At 49.3% G+C, this 22,865-nt stretch overlaps 1 protein-coding gene across 5 annotated transcripts in view; it reads right to left on the reverse strand.

Annotated features, from left to right (window-relative positions):
• Positions 1 to 22,865, reverse strand: part of LOC137542578 (uncharacterized) — a 106,508-nt gene that overhangs the window by 16,435 nt on the left and 67,208 nt on the right. For all 5 annotated transcript variants that reach the window (XM_068264602.1, XM_068264606.1, XM_068264601.1 and 2 more), the window contains 2 exons: positions 12,778 to 12,822; positions 10,467 to 10,727 (listed from right to left, as the gene is read on the reverse strand). In XM_068264602.1, coding sequence (XP_068120703.1) covers positions 10,467 to 10,727; positions 12,778 to 12,822 — 306 coding nt within the window. The remainder of the gene's footprint in view (positions 1 to 10,466; positions 10,728 to 12,777; positions 12,823 to 22,865) is intronic.

The raw sequence follows: 22,865 nt of genomic DNA on the forward strand, positions 1-22,865 counted from the left end.
TACACTAATACTGAATGGTACAGTTACACTAATACTGAATGCTACAGTTACACTAATACTGAATGTTGCAGTTACACTAATACTGAATGCGACAGTTACACTAATACTGAATGTTGCAGTTATACTAATACTGAATGCTACAGTTACACTAATACTGAATGCTACAGTTATACTAATACTGAATGCTACAGTTACACTAATACTAAATGTTACAGTTATACTAATACTGAATGGTACAGGTACACTAATACTGAATGTTACAATAGCTGTGTAATTTTTTGGGAGGTGTCTGTGCTGTCCAAGTTGTGGGGAGGCCCCAACTGCGGCAGTACGACCGCTTCCTGGAACCTAGTCCTGATGTTAATTGACAGCCATTTTTTTTTGGGGGGGGGGGGGGGGATTTTAAGTCCCCACATCATCAATTAGTGTTTCCCTTTACAAAATAATGATGCTACATGCCTCATATACCCTAAAAAAAACGTTTTTATAGAAATTTAAAGGCCACTTCCGGTTTTCCATCCGGATATCCGAATCCATCGGATATTGCGGTCGGATATCTGATTCGGATTGGAAAATTTTTGATCCAGATATCCGACCTGGATCAGATAGAGGGGTATCCGGATCCGAATTAGTTCCAGATAGTGAAAAATGGTATCCGAGCAGCACTGCTGGTGCTCTCACCGCCCATTAGAAGGTGGTCTAATCTCCTACCTGTGCTCTGTAATTTCGCAACCTTAGGAGTTTACCAAAATAACATCAATGGAAGCATGGGAAAGCGACCTGGACCTATCTCTCACCACTAAACAATGGACCAAATGTTGTCTTACCTTAACTAGAGGAAGTAACTACTTCTCTCATTTAGAACCTAATTATAAACTCCTGCATGGCACATATCTCACCCCTAAAAAAATGCACATTATCCCTGAAGACAATTCCCCCTTATGCTTTAGAGCAGGGGTCAGGAACCTTTTTGGCTGAGAGAGCCATAAACGCCACACATTTTAAAATGTAATTCGGTGAGAGCCAAACATACAATGTTTCAAGCTGAAACAGTACGCATGCGCAGCAGAGGGTCATGTTGCCCAGTTGCCATGGTGATGTGTATACAGTTGATCCTCCGGGCAGCAGAAGTGTGAGACACGTCTTCAGCTTCTCTTGGGTTTCAGCAACATCAGCAATTTCCCTGAGAGCCAGACAGGAGAAATACAGACTAACAGCTTGTACAATTAGCTAACTGACCCAGGAGTTAATTCACTTTGTAGGACGAGATCCCCACACTTTGCCCAATAGGCTGCCTGTCAAGTGACAGGCAGCCTATTGGGTCAATCAAAGTGCGGGGATCTCATTCTACAAAGTCACTGGACCTGACTGGGTCTAGAGTGGGACAATTGGAGCAGCCATTAGTTTTGGGATAGCGCCAGTAAGTTAGTAGTGCATGCTACAGCAGTAGCATGCTTACATTGAAAATGTTACTTGCGCTGCCAGACTTGCGCTGCCACAGCGCTGCTTGAGCAGTGTTGCTTCTTAGTGAATCAACCCCTGCTGATTTGTCTGTGAGCCAGATGCAGTCATCAAAAGAGCCACATCTGGCTCCCGCGCCGTAGGTTCCCTACCCCTGCTTTAGAAGGTGTGGGCGAACGGGAGACCTAGCACATATCTGGTGGTTCTGCCCCATAGTGAAGAGATTTTGGGCCCAGGTCGCTTCTGCCATCAGCACAGCAACCAGAACTCCCCTCTCTCCTGACCCATTGCAATTACTATTGGGCAATAAACCACAGAAGTGGACATTTCCACAACACAGACTCGCCCAACATGTTGCTAAAGCAGCTCGCCGCTCACATTGCTCATCAGTGGATGAAACCCACTCTATCCCTAAACCTCATGGATTCCATTATTATCGACATTTTAATCTCGGAAAGATTGCTAGCAGTAATCAATGATACAACTCTTTCCTTCACCAAAACTTGGCAACCCTGGCTATCTGCTTCAGCCTCACTGGGACCGCGCTCCTGTGCTCTATCCTTTTGAGACCTTTTTATGCATCCATACGTCATCTACATTCCAACGCAGGCCCGGGCCGAGGCATAGGTTGGAGAGGCTCCAGCCTCAGGGCGCAGTGTAGGAGGGGGGCGCAGAATTCATTCAGCTGTCATTCCTAATTGTGTTTGAAGCAGAAAGAAATAAGAAAAGGGGATACATGGCAGTGACTGCAAGCCAGATAACTAGAGATTAAGGTGTTGGGGAGGTTGTGAGCCCTGTGGCACCTCTTAGTGTAATAGCAATCAGTGTGTGACGGCTGGGGTGGGAGGGATGGAGGAGGGGCCTCTTAGTGTAATAGTAATCAGTGTGTGACGGCAGGGGTGGGAGGGATGGGGGAGGGGCCTCTTAGTGTAATAGCAATCAGTGTGTGACAGCTGGGGTGGGAGGGATGGGGAGGGGCCTCTTAGTGTAATAGCAATCAGTGTGTGACGGCTGGGGTGGGAGGGATGGAGGAGGGGCCTCTTAGTGTAATAGTAATCAGTGTGTGATGGCTGGGGTGGGAGGGATGGGGGAGGGGCCTCTTAGTGTAATAGCAATCAGTGTGTGACGGCTGGGGTGGGAGGGATGGAGGAGGGGCCTCTTAGTGTAATAGCAATCAGTGTGTGACGGCTGGGGTGGGAGGGATGGGGGAGGGGCCTCTTAGTGTAATAGCAATCAGTGTGTGACAGCTGGGGTGGGAGGGATGGAGGAGGGGCCTCTTAGTCTAATAGCAATCAATGTGTGACGGCTGGGGTGGGAGGGATGGAGGAGGGGCCTCTTAGTGTAATAGCAATCAGTGTGTGACAGCTGGGGTGGGAGGGATGGGGAGGGGCCTCTTAGTCTAATAGCAATCAATGTGTGACGGCTGGGGAGGGAGGGATGAGGGAGGGGCCTCTTAGTCTAATAGCAATCAGTGTGTGACAGCTGGGGTGGGAGGGATGGGGAGGGGCCTCTTAGTCTAATAGCAATTAATGTGTGATGGCTGGGGTGGGAGGGATGAGGGAGGGGCCTCTTAGTCTAATAGCAATCAGTGTGTGACAGCTGAGGTGGGAGGGATGGGGAGGGGCCTCTTAGTCTAATAGCAATCAGTGTGTGACGGCTGGGGTGGGAGGGATGAGGGAGGGGCCTCTTAGTCTAATAGCAATCAGTGTGTGACAGCTGGGGTGGGAGGGGTGGGAAGGGGCCTCTTAGTCTAATAGCAATCAGTGTGTGACAGCTGAGGTGGGAGGGATGGGGAGGGGCCTCTTAGTCTAATAGCAATCAGTGTGTGACGGCTGGGGTGGGAGGGATGAGGGAGGGGCCTCTTAGTCTAATAGCAATCAGTGTGTGACGGCTGGGGTGGGAGGGATGAGGGAGGGGCCTCTTAGTCTAATAGCAATCAGTGTGTGATGGCTGGGGTGGGAGGGATGGGGAGGGGCCTCTTAGTCTAATAGCAGTCAGTGTGTGACGGCTGGGGTGGGAGGGATGGAGGGGCGCACTTTGGTGTCTCAGCCTTGGGTGCTGGAGGACCTTGTACCGGCTCTGTTCCAACGACTTATGTACTGACTTGCTTGTTTATGTTGTTTATTGTTCTCTTGTTCTTTATATTTCTGAAATGTGCCCTTTGTTAGGGGTCTATTCAAAGCTGTTTGATTATTTAAAAAAAAATTCAATAAAACGTTTGAAACTAAAGTGTACCTAAGATGAAAGCCATCTCTAGTTCCATACTTACCTCGGGCCTCGTTAAAGAGAACCAGAGACGAAGCACCCACATGTATTTTATCATAAATATCAATGAGAACATGACAGTAAACACCTACTCTGCTCTTTGTTTCATTCTTCTCTGCTAAATCTGCCTGTTATCAGCCCTGATATGAATCCCCGACTGAGCATTTAGTCTAGCTTTGCTCTGTAATGATTATAGCTGAGTCAGTCTTCTGTGATGTCTTCTCAAGTCTGCCCCCTTCTGACTCTGCTTTGCTGCTATGTATCCTAGTAGCAGGAAAGCAGAGCCAGCAGGGGGCAGGCTTGGGCTTGAAAAGACATCACAGAAGACTGACTCAGATATAATCATTCCGGTGAAAGTTAAACTGAATGCTCAGTCGGTGATTCTTACTAGAGTTGGGCCGAACGGTTCGCCTGCGAACGGTTCCATGCGAACTTCAGTGGTTCGCGTTCCGCAGGCGAACCTTTGCGGAAGTTCGGTTCGCCCCATAATGCACATGGAGGGTCAACTTTGACCCTCTACATCACAGTCAGCAGGCCCAGTGTAGCCAATTAGGCTACACTAGCCCCTGGAGCCCCACCCCCCCTTATATAAGGCAGGCAGCGGCGGCCATTACGGTCACTCGTGTGCTGCCTGCGTTAGTGAGAGTAGGGCAAGCTGCTGCAGACTGTCTCTCAGGGAAAGATTAGTTAGGCTTAACTTGTTCCTGTCTGGCTGCATACCTGTTCTGTGAACCCACCACTGCATACCTGTGCTGTGAACCCACCACTGCATACCTGTGCTGTGAACCCACCACTGCATACCTGTGCTGTGAACCCACCACTGCATACCTGTGCTGTGAACCCACCACTGCATACCTGTTCAGTGAACCCACCACTGCATACCTGTGCTGTGAACCCACCACTGCATACCTGTTCAGTGAACCTGCCACTGCATACCTGTTCTGTTCAGTGGACCCGCCACTGTATACCTGTTCATTGAACCCACCACTGCATACCTGTGCTGTGAACCCACCACTGCATACCTGTTCTGTGAACCCACCACTGCATACCTGTGCTGTGAACCCACCACTGCATACCTGTTCAGTGAACCTGCCACTGCATACCTGTTCTGTTCAGTGGACCCGCCACTGTATACCTGTTCATTGAACCCACCACTGCATACCTGTGCTGTGAACCCACCACTGCATACCTGTTCTGTGAACCCACCACTGCATACCTGTGCTGTGAACCCACCACTGCATACCTGTTCAGTGAACCTGCCACTGCATACCTGTTCTGTTCAGTGGACCCGCCACTGTATACCTGTTCATTGAATCCACCACTGCATACCTGTGCTGTGAACCCACCACTGCATACCTGTGCTGTGAACCCACCACTGCATACCTGTTCTGTGAACCCACCACTGCATACCTGTTCAGTGAACCCGCCACTGCATACCTGTTCTGTTCAGTGGACCCGCCACTGTATACCTGTTCAGTGAACCCGCCACTGCATACCTGTTCTGTTCAGTGGACCCGCCACTGTATACCTGTTCAGTAAACCCGCCACTGCATACCTGTTGTGTTCAGTGAACCTGCCACTGCATACCTGTTCTGTGAACCCGCCACTGTATACCTGTTCTGTTTAGTGAACCCGCCACTGTATACCTGTTCTGTTTAGTGAACCCGCCACTGCATACCTGTTCTGTTCAGTGTACCCGCCACTGTATACCTGTTCAGTGAACCCGCCACTGCATACCTGTTGTGTTCAGTGAACCTGCCACTGCATACCTGTTCTGTGAACCCGCCACTGTATACCTGTTCTGTTTAGTGAACCCGCCACTGCATACCTGTTCTGTTCAGTGGACCCGCCACTGTATACCTGTTCAGTGAAAAAGCCACCAAAACCTGCACTCTCGCCATGGTGCCTCTCTCCTGACCCATTGCAATTACTATTGGGCAATAAACCACAGAAGTGGACATTTCCACAACACAGACTCGCCCAACATGTTGCTAAAGCAGCTCGCCGCTCACATTGCTCATCAGTGGATGAAACCCACTCTATCCCTAAACCTCATGGATTCCATTATTATCGACATTTTAATCTCGGAAAGATTGCTAGCAGTAATCAATGATACAACTCTTTCCTTCACCAAAACTTGGCAACCCTGGCTATCTGCTTCAGCCTCACTGGGACCGCGCTCCTGTGCTCTATCCTTTTGAGACCTTTTTATGCATCCATACGTCATCTACATTCCAACGCAGGCCCGGGCCGAGGCATAGGTTGGAGAGGCTCCAGCCTCAGGGCGCAGTGTAGGAGGGGGGCGCAGAATTCATTCAGCTGTCATTCCTAATTGTGTTTGAAGCAGAAAGAAATAAGAAAAGGGGATACATGGCAGTGACTGCAAGCCAGATAACTAGAGATTAAGGTGTTGGGGAGGTTGTGAGCCCTGTGGCACCTCTTAGTGTAATAGCAATCAGTGTGTGACGGCTGGGGTGGGAGGGATGGAGGAGGGGCCTCTTAGTGTAATAGTAATCAGTGTGTGACGGCAGGGGTGGGAGGGATGGGGGAGGGGCCTCTTAGTGTAATAGTAATCAGTGTGTGACAGCTGGGGTGGGAGGGATGGGGAGGGGCCTCTTAGTGTAATAGCAATCAGTGTGTGACGGCTGGGGTGGGAGGGATGGAGGAGGGGCCTCTTAGTGTAATAGTAATCAGTGTGTGATGGCTGGGGTGGGAGGGATGGGGGAGGGGCCTCTTAGTGTAATAGCAATCAGTGTGTGACGGCTGGGGTGGGAGGGATGGAGGAGGGGCCTCTTAGTGTAATAGCAATCAGTGTGTGACGGCTGGGGTGGGAGGGATGGGGGAGGGGCCTCTTAGTGTAATAGCAATCAGTGTGTGACAGCTGGGGTGGGAGGGATGGAGGAGGGGCCTCTTAGTCTAATAGCAATCAATGTGTGACGGCTGGGGTGGGAGGGATGGAGGAGGGGCCTCTTAGTGTAATAGCAATCAGTGTGTGACAGCTGGGGTGGGAGGGATGGGGAGGGGCCTCTTAGTCTAATAGCAATCAATGTGTGACGGCTGGGGAGGGAGGGATGAGGGAGGGGCCTCTTAGTCTAATAGCAATCAGTGTGTGACAGCTGGGGTGGGAGGGATGGGGAGGGGCCTCTTAGTCTAATAGCAATTAATGTGTGATGGCTGGGGTGGGAGGGATGAGGGAGGGGCCTCTTAGTCTAATAGCAATCAGTGTGTGACAGCTGAGGTGGGAGGGATGGGGAGGGGCCTCTTAGTCTAATAGCAATCAGTGTGTGACGGCTGGGGTGGGAGGGATGAGGGAGGGGCCTCTTAGTCTAATAGCAATCAGTGTGTGACAGCTGGGGTGGGAGGGGTGGGGAGGGGCCTCTTAGTCTAATAGCAATCAGTGTGTGACAGCTGAGGTGGGAGGGATGGGGAGGGGCCTCTTAGTCTAATAGCAATCAGTGTGTGACGGCTGGGGTGGGAGGGATGAGGGAGGGGCCTCTTAGTCTAATAGCAATCAGTGTGTGACGGCTGGGGTGGGAGGGATGAGGGAGGGGCCTCTTAGTCTAATAGCAATCAGTGTGTGACGGCTGGGGTGGGAGGGATGGGGAGGGGCCTCTTAGTCTAATAGCAGTCAGTGTGTGACGGCTGGGGTGGGAGGGATGGAGGGGCGCACTTTGGTGTCTCAGCCTTGGGTGCTGGAGGACCTTGTACCGGCTCTGTTCCAACGACTTATGTACTGACTTGCTTGTTTATGTTGTTTATTGTTCTCTTGTTCTTTATATTTCTGAAATGTGCCCTTTGTTAGGGGTCTATTCAAAGCTGTTTGATTATTTAAAAAAAAATTCAATAAAACGTTTGAAACTAAAGTGTACCTAAGATGAAAGCCATCTCTAGTTCCATACTTACCTCGGGCCTCGTTAAAGAGAACCAGAGACGAAGCACCCACATGTATTTTATCATAAATATCAATGAGAACATGACAGTAAACACCTACTCTGCTCTTTGTTTCATTCTTCTCTGCTAAATCTGCCTGTTATCAGCCCTGATATGAATCCCCGACTGAGCATTTAGTCTAGCTTTGCTCTGTAATGATTATAGCTGAGTCAGTCTTCTGTGATGTCTTCTCAAGTCTGCCCCCTTCTGACTCTGCTTTGCTGCTATGTATCCTAGTAGCAGGAAAGCAGAGCCAGCAGGGGGCAGGCTTGGGCTTGAAAAGACATCACAGAAGACTGACTCAGATATAATCATTCCGGTGAAAGTTAAACTGAATGCTCAGTCGGTGATTCTTACTAGAGTTGGGCCGAACGGTTCGCCTGCGAACGGTTCCATGCGAACTTCAGTGGTTCGCGTTCGCGTCCCGCAGGCGAACCTTTGCGGAAGTTCGGTTCGCCCCATAATGCACATGGAGGGTCAACTTTGACCCTCTACATCACAGTCAGCAGGCCCAGTGTAGCCAATTAGGCTACACTAGCCCCTGGAGCCCCACCCCCCCTTATATAAGGCAGGCAGCGGCGGCCATTACGGTCACTCGTGTGCTGCCTGCGTTAGTGAGAGTAGGGCAAGCTGCTGCAGACTGTCTCTCAGGGAAAGATTAGTTAGGCTTAACTTGTTCCTGTCTGGCTGCATACCTGTTCTGTGAACCCACCACTGCATACCTGTGCTGTGAACCCACCACTGCATACCTGTGCTGTGAACCCACCACTGCATACCTGTGCTGTGAACCCACCACTGCATACCTGTTCAGTGAACCCACCACTGCATACCTGTGCTGTGAACCCACCACTGCATACCTGTTCAGTGAACCTGCCACTGCATACCTGTTCTGTTCAGTGGACCCGCCACTGTATACCTGTTCATTGAACCCACCACTGCATACCTGTGCTGTGAACCCACCACTGCATACCTGTTCTGTGAACCCACCACTGCATACCTGTGCTGTGAACCCACCACTGCATACCTGTTCAGTGAACCTGCCACTGCATACCTGTTCTGTTCAGTGGACCCGCCACTGTATACCTGTTCATTGAACCCACCACTGCATACCTGTGCTGTGAACCCACCACTGCATACCTGTTCTGTGAACCCACCACTGCATACCTGTGCTGTGAACCCACCACTGCATACCTGTTCAGTGAACCTGCCACTGCATACCTGTTCTGTTCAGTGGACCCGCCACTGTATACCTGTTCATTGAATCCACCACTGCATACCTGTGCTGTGAACCCACCACTGCATACCTGTGCTGTGAACCCACCACTGCATACCTGTTCTGTGAACCCACCACTGCATACCTGTTCAGTGAACCCGCCACTGCATACCTGTTCTGTTCAGTGGACCCGCCACTGTATACCTGTTCAGTGAACCCGCCACTGCATACCTGTTCTGTTCAGTGGACCCGCCACTGTATACCTGTTCAGTAAACCCGCCACTGCATACCTGTTGTGTTCAGTGAACCTGCCACTGCATACCTGTTCTGTGAACCCGCCACTGTATACCTGTTCTGTTTAGTGAACCCGCCACTGTATACCTGTTCTGTTTAGTGAACCCGCCACTGCATACCTGTTCTGTTCAGTGTACCCGCCACTGTATACCTGTTCAGTGAACCCGCCACTGCATACCTGTTGTGTTCAGTGAACCTGCCACTGCATACCTGTTCTGTGAACCCGCCACTGTATACCTGTTCTGTTTAGTGAACCCGCCACTGCATACCTGTTCTGTTCAGTGGACCCGCCACTGTATACCTGTTCAGTGAAAAAGCCACCAAAACCTGCACTCTCGCCATGGTGCGCACCAGTCCAGCACGGCCGTCACTACACAAACAGCTGTTTGCGGTGCGTTACACGGTGAGTTTGGTGTGTCAGTGTGAAGCAGTACCTCAATTACACTACCTGATTGATGTATACACATGCAAGATGTTTGAAAGCACTTTAGGCCTGTCATTTAGCATTCAATGTGATTTCTGCCCTTAAAACGCTGCTTTGCGTCAAATCCAGATTTTTCCCCGGGACTTTTGGCATGTATCCCACTCCGCCATGCCCCCCTCCAGGTGTTAGACCCCTTGAAACATCTTTTCCATCACTTTTGTGGCCAGCATAATTATTTTTTTTTTCAAAGTTCGCATCCCCATTGAAGTCTATTGCGGTTCGCGAACTTTAACGCGAACCGAACCTTCCGCGGAAGTTCGCGAACCAGGTTCGCGAACCTAAAATCGGAGGTTCGGCCCAACTCTAATTCTTACTAGAGCTGATAACAGGCAGATTTAGCAGAGAAGAATGAAACAAAGAGCAGAGTAGGTGTTTACTGTCATGTTCTCATTGATATATATGATAAAATACGTGAGTGTGCTTCGTCTCTGGTTCTCTTTAAGCCCCCTTGAGGCCGCTCAATCCCTTGCCGTCTCCGCGGGTGGCTCTTGTCACCCACAATACGGCCCGAAAGCCTGGGCGAGTAGCTTTTCATCACGCATGCATGGCCAGGCCAGGGGCACTCCCCCATTGTTTTCTTGCAGCTTGGAGCGATCTGCACTTCCACAGCACTACCACGCTTTGTATTGCAGGTGACAGGAGCCACTCGTGGGAGGCAGTAAGGGACTGAGCGGCCTCAAGGGGGGCTTAAGCCCCAGGTAAGTATAGAACCTGAGATGGCTTTCATCTTTCATTTTTGCTGGACAGGCTTACCGCTCTGAAGCAGCATGAAGTCTATTTGCTGCATTCATTGTAACCCCCCAGACAGGCGGTCCTTACCTTTGTCCACGCTCACATTCTGAACAATACTCAAGGCCTCCCTGCCGAGCGGGCCCCTGGCAAGACACTGCAGCTGCATGGCTCCCGACGTCTGGATGGTGAAGTTGGCCGGTTGGTTGGTGTGGACGGTCACGTTCTGCACAACTTTGCTGTCCTGAATCAGCTCGTATTGGATTACCGGAATCTTGGAGGCAGAGAAGCAGCTGACAACCAGGCCGTGCTGAGTGATGCCCAATATGATCTCTGGCTTGGCTGGGGTATCTACAGGCAGAAAGATGTGGCCAGGAGAAAAAAAACAACTTCTATCAAAAATCACTGCTTGACTATAATTGACTCTCGTAGGTCAGTTGTCCTTTATGCTATTAGAGTCTAAGGATCAGCAGGACTGCCAGGCAATCTGAATTGTTTAAAAGTAAATACATATGGCAGCCTCCCTATTCCTCTCAGGTCAGATGTCCTTTAATTGTACTGGCAGTTTCCATGGCTTCATGTAAATGTTTTTCAACTTCAGGTAAGCAAGTTAAATAGCCCACATCTGCAAAAAGGGGGGAGCCCTCTGGCTACCTATACTGTGTATGTGTGTGTGTGTGTGGGGGGGGAAGGCTGTGTGTGGGTATTGCTCTCTGGCAACCTATACTGGGGGGACTCTCTGGCTACCTGTACTGGGAGGCTCTCTAGCTACCTATACTGGGGGGGCTCTCAGACTACCTATACTGGGGGACTGTTTGTCTACCTATACTTGAGGGGGAATCTCTCTGGCTACCTATACTGGGGGGGACGGGACTCTCTGGCTACCTGTACTGGGGAGCTCTCTGGCTACCTATAGTGGGGGGGCTCTCTGACTACCTGTACTAGAAGCTCTCTGGCTACCTATACTGGGGGCTCCTCTGGCTACCTATACTGGGAGGGGGGGGGGGAATCTCTGGCTACATATACTGGGAGACTCTCTGGTTACCTATACTGGGGAGGGGGGCTCTCTGGCTACTTATACTGGAGGTTCTCTGGCTACCTGTACTGGGGGGACTCTCTTTCTACCTATACTGGGGGGACGCTCTGGCTACCTATACTGGTGGGGCGGGGCTCTCTGGCTACCTATACCGGGCGGGCTCTCAGGCTACAAATACTGGGGGGAGATCACTCTCTGACTACTTATACTGGGGGGGGGGGGACTCTCCAGCTACCTATACTGGGGGGAGGGGCTCTGGCTGCCTATACTGGGGGGGGGGGGGGAGACTCTCTGGCTACCTATACTGGGAGGGGGGGGGGGCTCTGGCTGCTTATACTGGGAGAGAGGTTCTCTGGCTACCTATACTGGGAGGCTCTCTGGCTACCTATCTAGGTAGAAATGGAGCGCTCCATAGTGCAATATCAAAAGGGTGAATTTTATTTACAAAACAATATGGTACTTACAAGATTGCCATAAAAACTCGCATATCAGCGGTACATCCAACTGCTTCCGACCCTGGCAGTACATGAAAATGCGCTGAGGTCAGCAGCGCGATCTCCGGTGGCCTGGAAGTCATCTCACTGGAGGGTGGGCGTGGCTTGGTATCAGTGTGCGTATGACGTCATGACGCGTTTCTGCTTCGTCGGCTACCTATACTTGGGGGGGTAACATTCTCTGGCTACTTATACTATGGGGACTCTCCGGCTACCTATACTGGGGGGCTCTCTGGCTACCAATACTGGGGGGGAACTCTCTGGCTACCTATACTGGGGGGGCTCTCTTGCTACCTATACTGGGGGGGTGTCTCTGGCTACCTATACTTGGGGGCTCTCTGGCTACCTATACTGGGGGCTCTCTGGCTACCTATACTGGGGGGGTCTCTCTGGCTACCTATACTGGGGGGGGACTCTTGGGCTACTTATACTGGGGGGGGACTCTCTGGCTACCTATACTGGGGGGGAGGCGGGACTCTCCGGCTACCTATACTGGGTGGCTCTCTGGCTACCAATACTGGGGGGGGGGTTCTCTGGCTACCTATACTGGGGGGGACTCTCTGGCTACCTATACTGGGGGGGGTGGACACTCTGGCTACCTATACTGGGGGGGCTCTCTTGCTACCTATACTGGGGGAGTGTCTCTGGCTACCTATACGTGGGGGCTCTATGGCTACCTATACTGAGGGACACATCTGGTTACCTATACTGGGGGGGGGGGTCTCTTTAACTACCTATACTGAGGGACACATCTGGCTACCAACTACTGGAAAGGCCACCTATCATGGGAGCTACCCAGTACTGGGGGGACTTCTGTCTGCCACATCACAACAACTGTTAGGCCTAAAAACTGCCCAGAGTATCACCTTACCAGTTTCGCCATGCTGTGTCCTGGAAGTGTTGACTGCAGAACGACCTAAAAGATTAAAAACAGCTAATGAAGAAGAGAACAGTGATAGTGGACTACAGTACATCCAAATGAAATGAGTAGTTTATCCTCCACCAGAGATCTGCTGCATCTCACAAGATAAGATTAAAAAGCAGCATCAGGCAGGCTATCCCACCTCTTACATCAAAGTGGCAACAGGAGTGCCTCAGCCAGCTGCCAGTCACTGGATTAGCCCGGGTGTTGGAATAGAGTAACAAGGGCAGGGTGTGGGGGGTATTTGCTGCTCTGTTAAGCCCAATCTACACGATACGATTCTTTATACGATTCGATTACGATTCTATTTACGATCCGATTAAATCCGACATGTCCAATCGGGATTCGATTCAATTCGGTTTGCCATTGTTTTGCAATGGCAAATCAAATTGAATCGAATCGAATCCCGACCAGACATGTCGGATTTAATCGGATCGTAAATAGAATCGTATAAATAATTGTATCATGTAGATTGGACAACGGGATTGAACTGCAGTATAGTAAAGCAGCCACAACATGTCACTGTCTGTGCAATGATGATCTCTATGGTATTGTGATTTCCTGTATTCTGTTAGGAACTCACCTGGAGGTTCCCGCAATGCGACCCCTCCTGATGAGAGTCATGTCGGGTCCTCCACTTCCACTGCCGTCCTCTGCTGGTGATGCGTGCACTGGGGATCGCTCTGCGCATACTGGTGGGCGGATGTCTCGCTCCTCTCGGCCGCAGTATGGTCTGAGGCGGCGACAGAGGTAGTGTCAGCCAGGGCTGTGGAGTCGGAGTTGGAATCGGAGTCGAGGAGTCGGAGTTGGGGCAATTTTGGGCACCCGGTGTCGGAGTTGGAGTCGTGGTTTCAGAAACTGAGGAGTCGGAGTCAGGAGTCAGAGTCGCATGATTTTTGTACAAAATCCACAGCCCTGTTAAGTATTAGACTAAGGAGTCGAGGAGTCGGTGTCTGAGCAATTTTGGGTACCCGGAGTCGGAGTTGGAGTCGGAGTCGTGGTTTCAGAAACTGAGGAGTCGGATTCGGAGTCGGAAGATTTTTGTACCGACTCCACAGCCCTGGTGTCAGCTGACAGGATAGTCAGCTGACACTTAGGCAGGGGTTTATTTTATAAATAATGGATGCTGACCCTGGTCGGGATTGAACCCTGGTCTCTCATGTCGGAGGCGATGCCCTTGACCAGCATGCTATAGCTAACAAACAGTCAGGATGTTTTGCTGGTCAGCTGACTGGTTAGTCAGTTGACATGTATTGCTACTAAACAGGATTATTGCCTGTGTGTGATTGGCTGCTGTGTGCATGTGGCTGGCCACTGATTGGTTGCATCAAGTATTTAAACCTGCTGAGTGCTTTCTGTCATTGCCCGTGATAGCTTTGGCTGTGTGCTTCTGCTGAGTGCGATTTATTGCTTATTGATTATCTGTGTACCGACTGTGCCTGGAATCTGACTACTCTCTGCCTGCCGCCTGAACTGACCTTCTGCCTGGAATCTGACTACTCCCTGCCTGCTGCCTGAACTTACCTTCTGCCTGGAATCTGACTACTCTCTGCCTGCCGCCTGAACTGACTTCTGCCTGGAATCTGACTACTCTCTGCCTGCCGCCTGAACTGACCTTCTGCCTGATCCCTGACTACTCTCTGCCTGCTGCCTAAACTGACCTTCTGCCTGGAATCTGACTACTCTCTGCCTGCTGCCTAAACTGACCTTCTGCCTGGAATCTGACTACTCTCTGCCTGCTGCCTGAACTGACCTTCTGCCTGGAATCTGACTACTCTCTGCCTGCTGCCTGAACTGACCTTCTGCCTGGAATCTGACTACCCTCTGTCTGCTGCCTGAACTGACCTTCTGCCTGGAATCTGACTACTTTCTGCCTGCCGCCTGAACCGACCTTCTGCCTGATCCCTGACTACTCTCTGATCTCTGCCCGGACCGACCTAGGATTACCTGACCTTGATTTTGCCTGCTCCTTGTGTACCTCAATACTTCTGTTTATATGTGTATGACCTCGGATTGTTACTGGACTCTGCTTATCTCCTGGTAGGTTCTGGTGAGTCACATAGTTCAGCTCCTATACCTTGCAGCTACAAGGCCTGGGTGTAACCGAAGTCAGGCAGTCACCAGATGCCCAGATACGGGGACACCAATCACAAAACTCCAGACAGCCCAGACCAGACCAACACCCAACAGTGATCCAGTGAAGCTCAGCAAACAGCTACAGGGAATCTCTCAAAGGCACAGCAATCTACGGATAACGAAGAGCAGACATGGCTAGCGGCCCAGAACTTAAGGGGCCCATACACTGGTCAATTTCAGCGATCGATCAATTCGATAATATTCAAGTAGAATTGATCAATTGGAAATGGATTCTATCGAATCAGCCGATCTATTGATTTGCAGCCGATTTCGATCGTTTTGATCTATCTGACTGAATGGAAAATCTAGGTCGGTCTGCTGCTGGCAGCAGATCGATGGCCCACAGAGTTGCATTGGATCTAATGGTGCAATAATGCATTTAGATTGATTTCCAATAGATTTCTAATAGATTTCATTGTGAAATCTATTGGAAATCTGTTCCTAGTGTGTGGCACACATCAGATTCCTGTCAGATTCGACCTGACAGGCATCTGACAGAAATCTATCTGATGGTTGAATCTGCTGCAAATCTATCAGTGTGTGCAGGCCCGGCCCTAGACCATTTGCCGCCTGAGGCAAACTTTAAAGAAATCGCCGCTGCGCCCCCCCCCCCCCCGTGGGTGTGGGGGGGCCGCCCGAGCTGGAGGGGATAGCGGGCAGGAAGGGGGTATTGGGGCTAGCGGCGGGGAGGGGGTCGGACCCCCCCCCTCCCTCGCCTGGGTCCCCCGTCCTCCGCTCCCCTCCAGCTTGTTATGCGCGCTGGCTGGCTGGCTGGCTGCAGCTGTAAGAGGCAACGGGCGGGGATCACTCACCTCTTCCTCGTTCCAACGTGCGCTCCACTGACGTCACTTCCTGCTACGCCGCAGGAAGTGACGTCAGTGGAGCGCACGTTGGAACAAGGAAGAGGTGAGTGATCCCCGCCCGTTGCCTCTTACAGCTGCAGCCAGCCAGCCAGCCAGCGCGCATAACAAGCTGGAGGGGAGCTGAGGACGGGGGACCCAGGCGAGGGAGGGGGGGGGGTCCGACCCCCCTCCCCGCCGCTAGCCCCAATACCCCCTTCCTGCCCGCTATCCCCTCCAGCTCGGGCGGCACTCCACACCCACGGACGGGCGGGTGCCGCCCCCTCAGAAGCGCCGCCTGAGGCAAACGTTTCACCCCGCCTCATGGGCGGGCCGGCCCTGAGTGTGTGGCTGCCTTTAGTGATTAAACTAAATACTGGAAACTACCAGTTACGGAAGTTTAAAATGGAAATGCTGCTAGCTAGAGATGATCTGTGGGATGTAATTGTCACAGATAGAGCAGGTGAACCCATCAGGAATGGGATAAAGAGACAAGCCAGGGCAGCCATAAGCCTGTAAGTGGGGAGGACACAGCTAGAGGCCTGTGGGATGCATTGAAAAAGCTGCATGAAAGAGCCAGCTTAAACAGCAAGCTATTCCTACAAAGAAAACTGTACCAATGAGACCAAAGCCGGCCATACACTCGTTAAATTGGCAGCAGATAGATCATCGGTAGATCTTCTGATCTATCTGATGTGTTTAGGAACATTTTTTACTAGGAACAGATTTCCAATAGATTTCAGTATGAAATCGATTGAAAATCGATCTGATGGCATTTTGTTGCCATCAGATATCCATAAGGTCCAATGCAAAATGATAAGCCATCTCAAGAGATAAGCCTACATTTTCCAACATGTCAGATCGATCGAAATCGGCCGAAATCGGCCGCAAATCGATCGATTGGTCAATCGATTTGCGCTCGATCGATCGGCCCGAAAATCAGCTGAGTGTATGGGCCCCTTAAGTGACGGGGACAGACATGCAGGAGCATACACGTGCAATGTTGGAAGTAGTGGCACAAAAGACAGCCACATGCCAGCCATATTGCTGTGTAGCCAGAATCCTACAATGCACTGATTAACCGCTTAAAGAGAATCTGTATTGTTAAAATCGCTCAAAAGTAAACATACCAGTGCGTTAGGGGACATCTCCTATTATCCTCTGTCACAATTTCGCCGCTCCCCGCCGCATTAAAAGTGGTTAAAAACAGTTTTAAAAAGTTTGTTTATAAACAAACAAAATGGCCACCAAAACAAGAAGTAGGTTGATGTACAGTATGTCCACACATAGAAAATACATCCATACACAAGCAGGCTGTATACACCCTTCCTTTTGAATCTCAAGAGATCATTTGTGTGTTTCTTTCCCCCTGCATCTCTCATGCACTAAAGTTTCAGGCTGCTCTTTTCTTCCTGCAAACAGCTTTGCCCTTGTCTGAATTTCCTCAGTATGTGAAAGCCCAGCCAGCTCAGAGGACGATTTATCCAGCTTGTAAAAGATAAGAGAGAAGAGAGAAGCTGCACTAATCTAAATATCACACAGGCAGTGTGCAGAGAGGGGCCTGAAAGGGGGAGTTCATAGCAGAACCACAACACTGAAGAACTTGGCAGCCTTCCAGACACAGGCCGACAAGTCTGACAGGGGAAAGATACATTGATTTATTACAGAGACTGTGATAGTACAAAGTGTTGCAGTAAGCCAGAACACATTAGAATATCTTTTGGAACTTGCAGGATGATAAAAAACAGGATGTAATTTTTGTTACGGAGTCTTTTTAAAGTGGACCCAAATTAAAAATACAAGATTTCAGAAATAAAATCTATTTTCTAAATTATAATAATAAATAGCAGCCTTTTTTCAGCTGCATGATGACAAATATCAAATATTTTACATTTATTCCTTTCATATTGCCGGGACAGAATGCAGCAGACTGGTGGAGTAGATGGTGTCCAGCAAAGGAGGAATTGCTAATGGCTGCCACCTGTATAACCCTAGTTATGAAAAGAGAAGGGTGAAAAGCATGCATTGAAATGCTCATAGGCGTGAAGGAGTGTTTATTTATCTTTGTATGTGTCACAGTGGTGCAACTAAAAATGTTTGGTCTGGGTCCGCTTTAAGCCCACAGGGTTGTTTATTTTTTGCAACTGAGCAACTTTTACCTCCCATTCATTTGTCAATAAATTTATCACTACCTATCACAATGAATTGGTCTATATCTTGTTTTTTTTGCCACCAATTAGGCTTTCTTTGGGTGATACATTTAGCTAAGAATTTATTTATTCTGAATCCATTTATTTAATCTGAATCTAAGAAAGAAATGAAAAAAAAAAATTATTTCTCGGTTTTTGGCCATTATAGTTTGAAATTAATACGTTACCATAATTAAAACCCATGTATTGTATTTGCCCATTTGTCCTGGTTATTACACAGTTTAAATTATGTCCCTATCACAATTTATGGCGCCGATACTTTATTTGGAAATAAAGGTGCATTTTTTTCAATTTGCGTCCATCACTATTTACAAGCCCATAATTCAAAAAAAATATATTAATATACTCATTTGACATGCATATTTAAAAAGTTCAGACACTTAGGTAACTAATTATGTTTTGATTTTTGTTTTTTATTGTAATTTTTTGTAATTTTTTTTATTAAAAATTGTATTTAGGTAATTTTTGCTGTGAGAGGTAAACAGCTAATTTGAAATGTAATTTTTTTTATTTATTTAAAGTGTAACTGTCGGGCATTAAATAAAAAATCAATTATTTAGTTTTATCTGGTAAACAAGTAATACGGATGCTAATCAGGCAATCCGAAAGTTAAAATCTCTATTACTTTTCTTATTTATAAATGATCATTCCCCAGTTCACCTGACCCTTATTTGGTACGTTGCCGCACAAAGGAAGTTGCAGGGCATGCTGGGTTGTCTTTTTTTGCTTCTTTATTTCCTCTCAGACTTAACTAATGTACAGAAGCAAAAAATGACAACCCAGCATGCCCTGCAGCTTCCTTTGTGCGGCAACGTACCAAATAAGAGTCAGGTAAACTGAGGAATGATCATTTATACACAAGAAAAGTAATAGAGATTTTAACTTTTGGATTGCCTGGTTAGCATCCTTATTACTTGTTTACCAGATAAAAATAAAGAATTGATTTTTTATTTTATGCCTGACAGTTACACTTTAAGAAAAAATGGATGTGGGTGTAGTTTTACTATTTAGCCACAAGATGGCCACAGTCAAAAAGTCCTAGAAGCATGATCATACGCTTCCAGGAAGCATTAAGAGGCTGTCGTTTTTTCTGCGGGGGGCTTCGATCAATGAATGGGATCTTTAATCCCATTCATTGATCGCTGGGCTAATGGCTCTTGGGAGTGCGCGCAGCCTATCTGGACGAGAATGTTCGTCCAGATATGCTTAAGTGGTTAAAGGATACCTGAAGTGACATGTGACATGATGAGATAGACATGGGTATGTACAGTTCCTAGCACACAAATAACTAGGCTGTGTTCCTTATTTCCTTTCTCTGCCTGAAAGAGTTAAACATCAGGTATGTAAGCGGCGGACTCAGTCCTGACTCAGACAGGAAATGACTACAGTGTAATCCTCACTGATAAGAAATTCCAACTATAAAACACTTCTCTAGCAGAAAATGGCTTCTGAGAGCAGGAAAGAGATAAAAAGGATCAATAGTTGATATATTTTAGCTCTGGCATACTTCAATAAATGTGTCATTGAGCAAAACAATAAAACAGTTAAAACTGTTTTAAAACACCCAAGGCAAAAATAAACTAATGAAATAAACATTTGTATCTATCTTCTTTTTCCTAAAAATGACTTTTTAAGATATTTCACAGTTTTATTTTATGCTTAAATCTACTTTTTAAGTTTTAACTGTTTTATTGTTTTTGCTCAATGACACATTGATTGAAGTATGCCAGAGCTAAAATCTATGAACTATTGACCCTTTCTATCTCTCAGGACTGAGTCAGCCACTTACATACCTGATATTTAACTCTTTCAGGTAGAGAAAGAAAAAAAGGAACACAGCATAGTTATTTGTGTGCTAGGCACTGTACATACCCATGTCGATCTCATCATGTCACATGTCACTTCGAGTATCCTTTACCACTCTGGAAACTAGACCCGAAGAAGAACTGATACTAGACGAGTACAGGTGCAGAAAAGAAGGGACAACTGTGGAAAGTAATGATCACACTGCACTTCAAGCTACAGACACAAAAGTACACAGAAAAGAGAATGCAGCATGTATCGGATGCAAGAAGGTTAAACACTTTGGACTAATGAATGGGCTACTGGCTAGGTGCTATTCAAATGTCATTACAGCAGACTTCAAAGGAGATGCAAATAAAACGAAAGTCTACCAGTGGTTATTTGTTTCTATTTAATGACAGAATAATCAGCTGGACCAGCAGGAAGCAGACAAGCTCAACACTGTCTTCAACTGAGGCTGAATATGTAGCAGCTAGGGGTGTTTTTAGGCATTACAGGCCACTGCCTGGAGTGCCATTGGTCCTAAAGGGATGGCATACCTCTGACTAAGCCACCCCCTGAACTTGGCTCCACCCCTGAATGAATCCCCATCTCCCAAATAAAGCCACGCCCAACACAGGTGTTTGTACCGCCTTCTGACCACTTGTGCCTCCTTATGTCTCCTTGTGCCACCTTCAGTCCCCCTGTGTGTCCCTCTGTCCCCCTGTGCGTCCAGGGATGGATTAAAATGAAATGATGCCCTGGGCAAGCAATGACTTTAGGCACACACTTAATGGTTTCAAGATTTCTTGTCAAAATTTGTTGGGGATTAGTATAAACTGGGCCCCTAGACTCTCTCCAGGCCCTAGGCACCTGCCTAAGTTGTGTTGTGGATGATCAGTCTCTGTGTGCATCCCTCTGTGCCTCCCTCTGTCCCACTGTGCCTCCCTCTGTCCCACTTTGACCCTCCTTGCCCCACTATCTGTTCCTATCACCCTCCTGCTCTCCCCCAGTCCAGTGTGTAAATGCAGAGTATAGTGATGCAGAAGCTGTGCTCTCACCTCCCCTCTGGAGTCCTGTGCTGTGCCTTTGCAACAATCCTGTCTGTCTCCTGCTCCCTCTAGTGCTGGCTCTCATCATGTAGGGTGTAATCACGTTCCAAGCGCTAGGAGATGCTGGGCACTAGGGTGAGTGGTGAGCGGATAGGCGGAAGCACAGCACTGGACTCCAGGGGGGAGCACAGCTTGTGCTGCCCTACACTATGCATTTACACACTAAGCTGGGGGAGTGCAGGAAGGGGATGGGGACAGACAGGATGGTCACACAGGCACAGCACTGGACTCCAGCGGAGAGGTGAGAGCACAGCTTCTGCTGCTCTATACTCTGCATTTACACACTAAGCTGGGGGACAGCAGGAAGGGGATGGGGACAGACAGGATGGTCACACAGGCACAGCACTGGACTCCAGCGGAGAGGTTAGAGCACAGCTTCTGCTGCACTATACTCTGCATTTACACACTAAGCTGGAGGGATGCAGGAGGGAAATGGGGACAGACAGGATGGTCACACAGGCACAGCACTGGACTCCAGCTGAGAGGTGAGAGCACAGTTTCTGTTACCCTATACTCTGCATTACACACTAAGCTGGGGGAGTGCAAGAGGGGGATGGGGACAGACAGGATGGTCACACAGGCACTGCACTGGACTCCAGCTGAGAGGTGAGAGTACAGCTTCTGCAGCACTATACTCTGCATTTACACACTAAGCTGGGGGAGTGCAAGAGGGGGATGGGGAAAGACAGGATGGTCACACAGGCACAGCACTGGTCTCCAGCGGAGAGGTGAGAGCACAGCTTCTGCTGCACTATACTCTGCATTTACACACTAAGCTGGGGGAGTGCAAGAGGGGGATGGGGACAGACAGGATGGTCACACATGCACAGCACTGGACTCCAGCGGAGAGGGGAGAGCACAGCTTCTGCTGCACTATACTCTGCATTTACACACTAAGCTGAAGCAGTGCAGGAAGGGGGTGTGCAACAAAATGCGACAGGATTGGCCAGTTGATTGTATCTCAGGGTCTCCCTGTATTATGCATCCACCTTGTATGGCTCATGGTATATATTCTCTATGTAGTTTTTTTTCTTTTTTGGGGCGGGGGGGATGCTTAAGGTTAGGAGCCCTGCTGCGGAGGTCCAGTGATATGTGGAGGGGTAGTAGCACCTCTGCGGAGGCCCAGTGATCTGTGGAGGGTTAGGAGCACCGCTGCGGAGGCCCAGTGATTTGTGGAGGGTTAGGAGCACCGCTGCGGAGGCACAGTGATTGGAGGAGGGTTAGGAGCACCGCTGCGGAGGCCCAGTGATTTGTGGAGGGTTAGGAGCACCGCTGCGGAGGCCCAGTAATCTGTGGAGGGTTAGGAGCACCGATGCGGAGGCCCAGTGATTTGTGGAGGGTTAGGAGCACTGCTGCGGAGGTCCAGTGATTTGTGGAGGGCTAGGAGCACCACTGTGGAGGTCCAGTGATTTGTGGAGGGTTAGGAGCACCACTGCGGAGGCCCAGTGATTGGTGGAGGGTTAGGAGCACCATTGCGGAGGCCCAGTGACATGTGGAGGGTTAGGAGCACCGCTGCGGAGGCACAGTGATTGGAGGAGGGTTAGGAGCACCGCTGCGGAGGCCCAGTGATTTGTGGAGGGTTAGGAGCACCACTGCGGAGGCCCAGTGATTAGTGGAGGGTTAGGAGCACTGCTGCGGAGGTCCAGTGATTAGTAGAGGGTTAGGAGCACCGCTGCGGAGGCCCAGTGATTAGTGGAGGGTTAGGAGCACTGCTGCAGAGGTCCAGTGATTAGTAGAGGGTTAGGAGCACCGCTGCGGAGGCCCAGTGATTAGTGAAAGGTTAGGAGCAATGCTGCGGAGGCTCAGTGATTAGTAGAGGGTTAGGATCACCGCTGCGGAGGCCCAGTGATATGTGGAGGGTTAGAAGCACCGCTGTTGAGGCCCAGTGATATATGGAGGGTTAGAAGCACCGCTGTTGAGGCCCAGTAATATATGGAGGGTTAGGAGCACCGCTGCGG

The sequence above is a fragment of the Hyperolius riggenbachi genome, chromosome 12, assembly GCF_040937935.1.
Source record: "Hyperolius riggenbachi isolate aHypRig1 chromosome 12, aHypRig1.pri, whole genome shotgun sequence".
Taxonomy (NCBI): Eukaryota; Metazoa; Chordata; class Amphibia; order Anura; family Hyperoliidae; genus Hyperolius; species Hyperolius riggenbachi.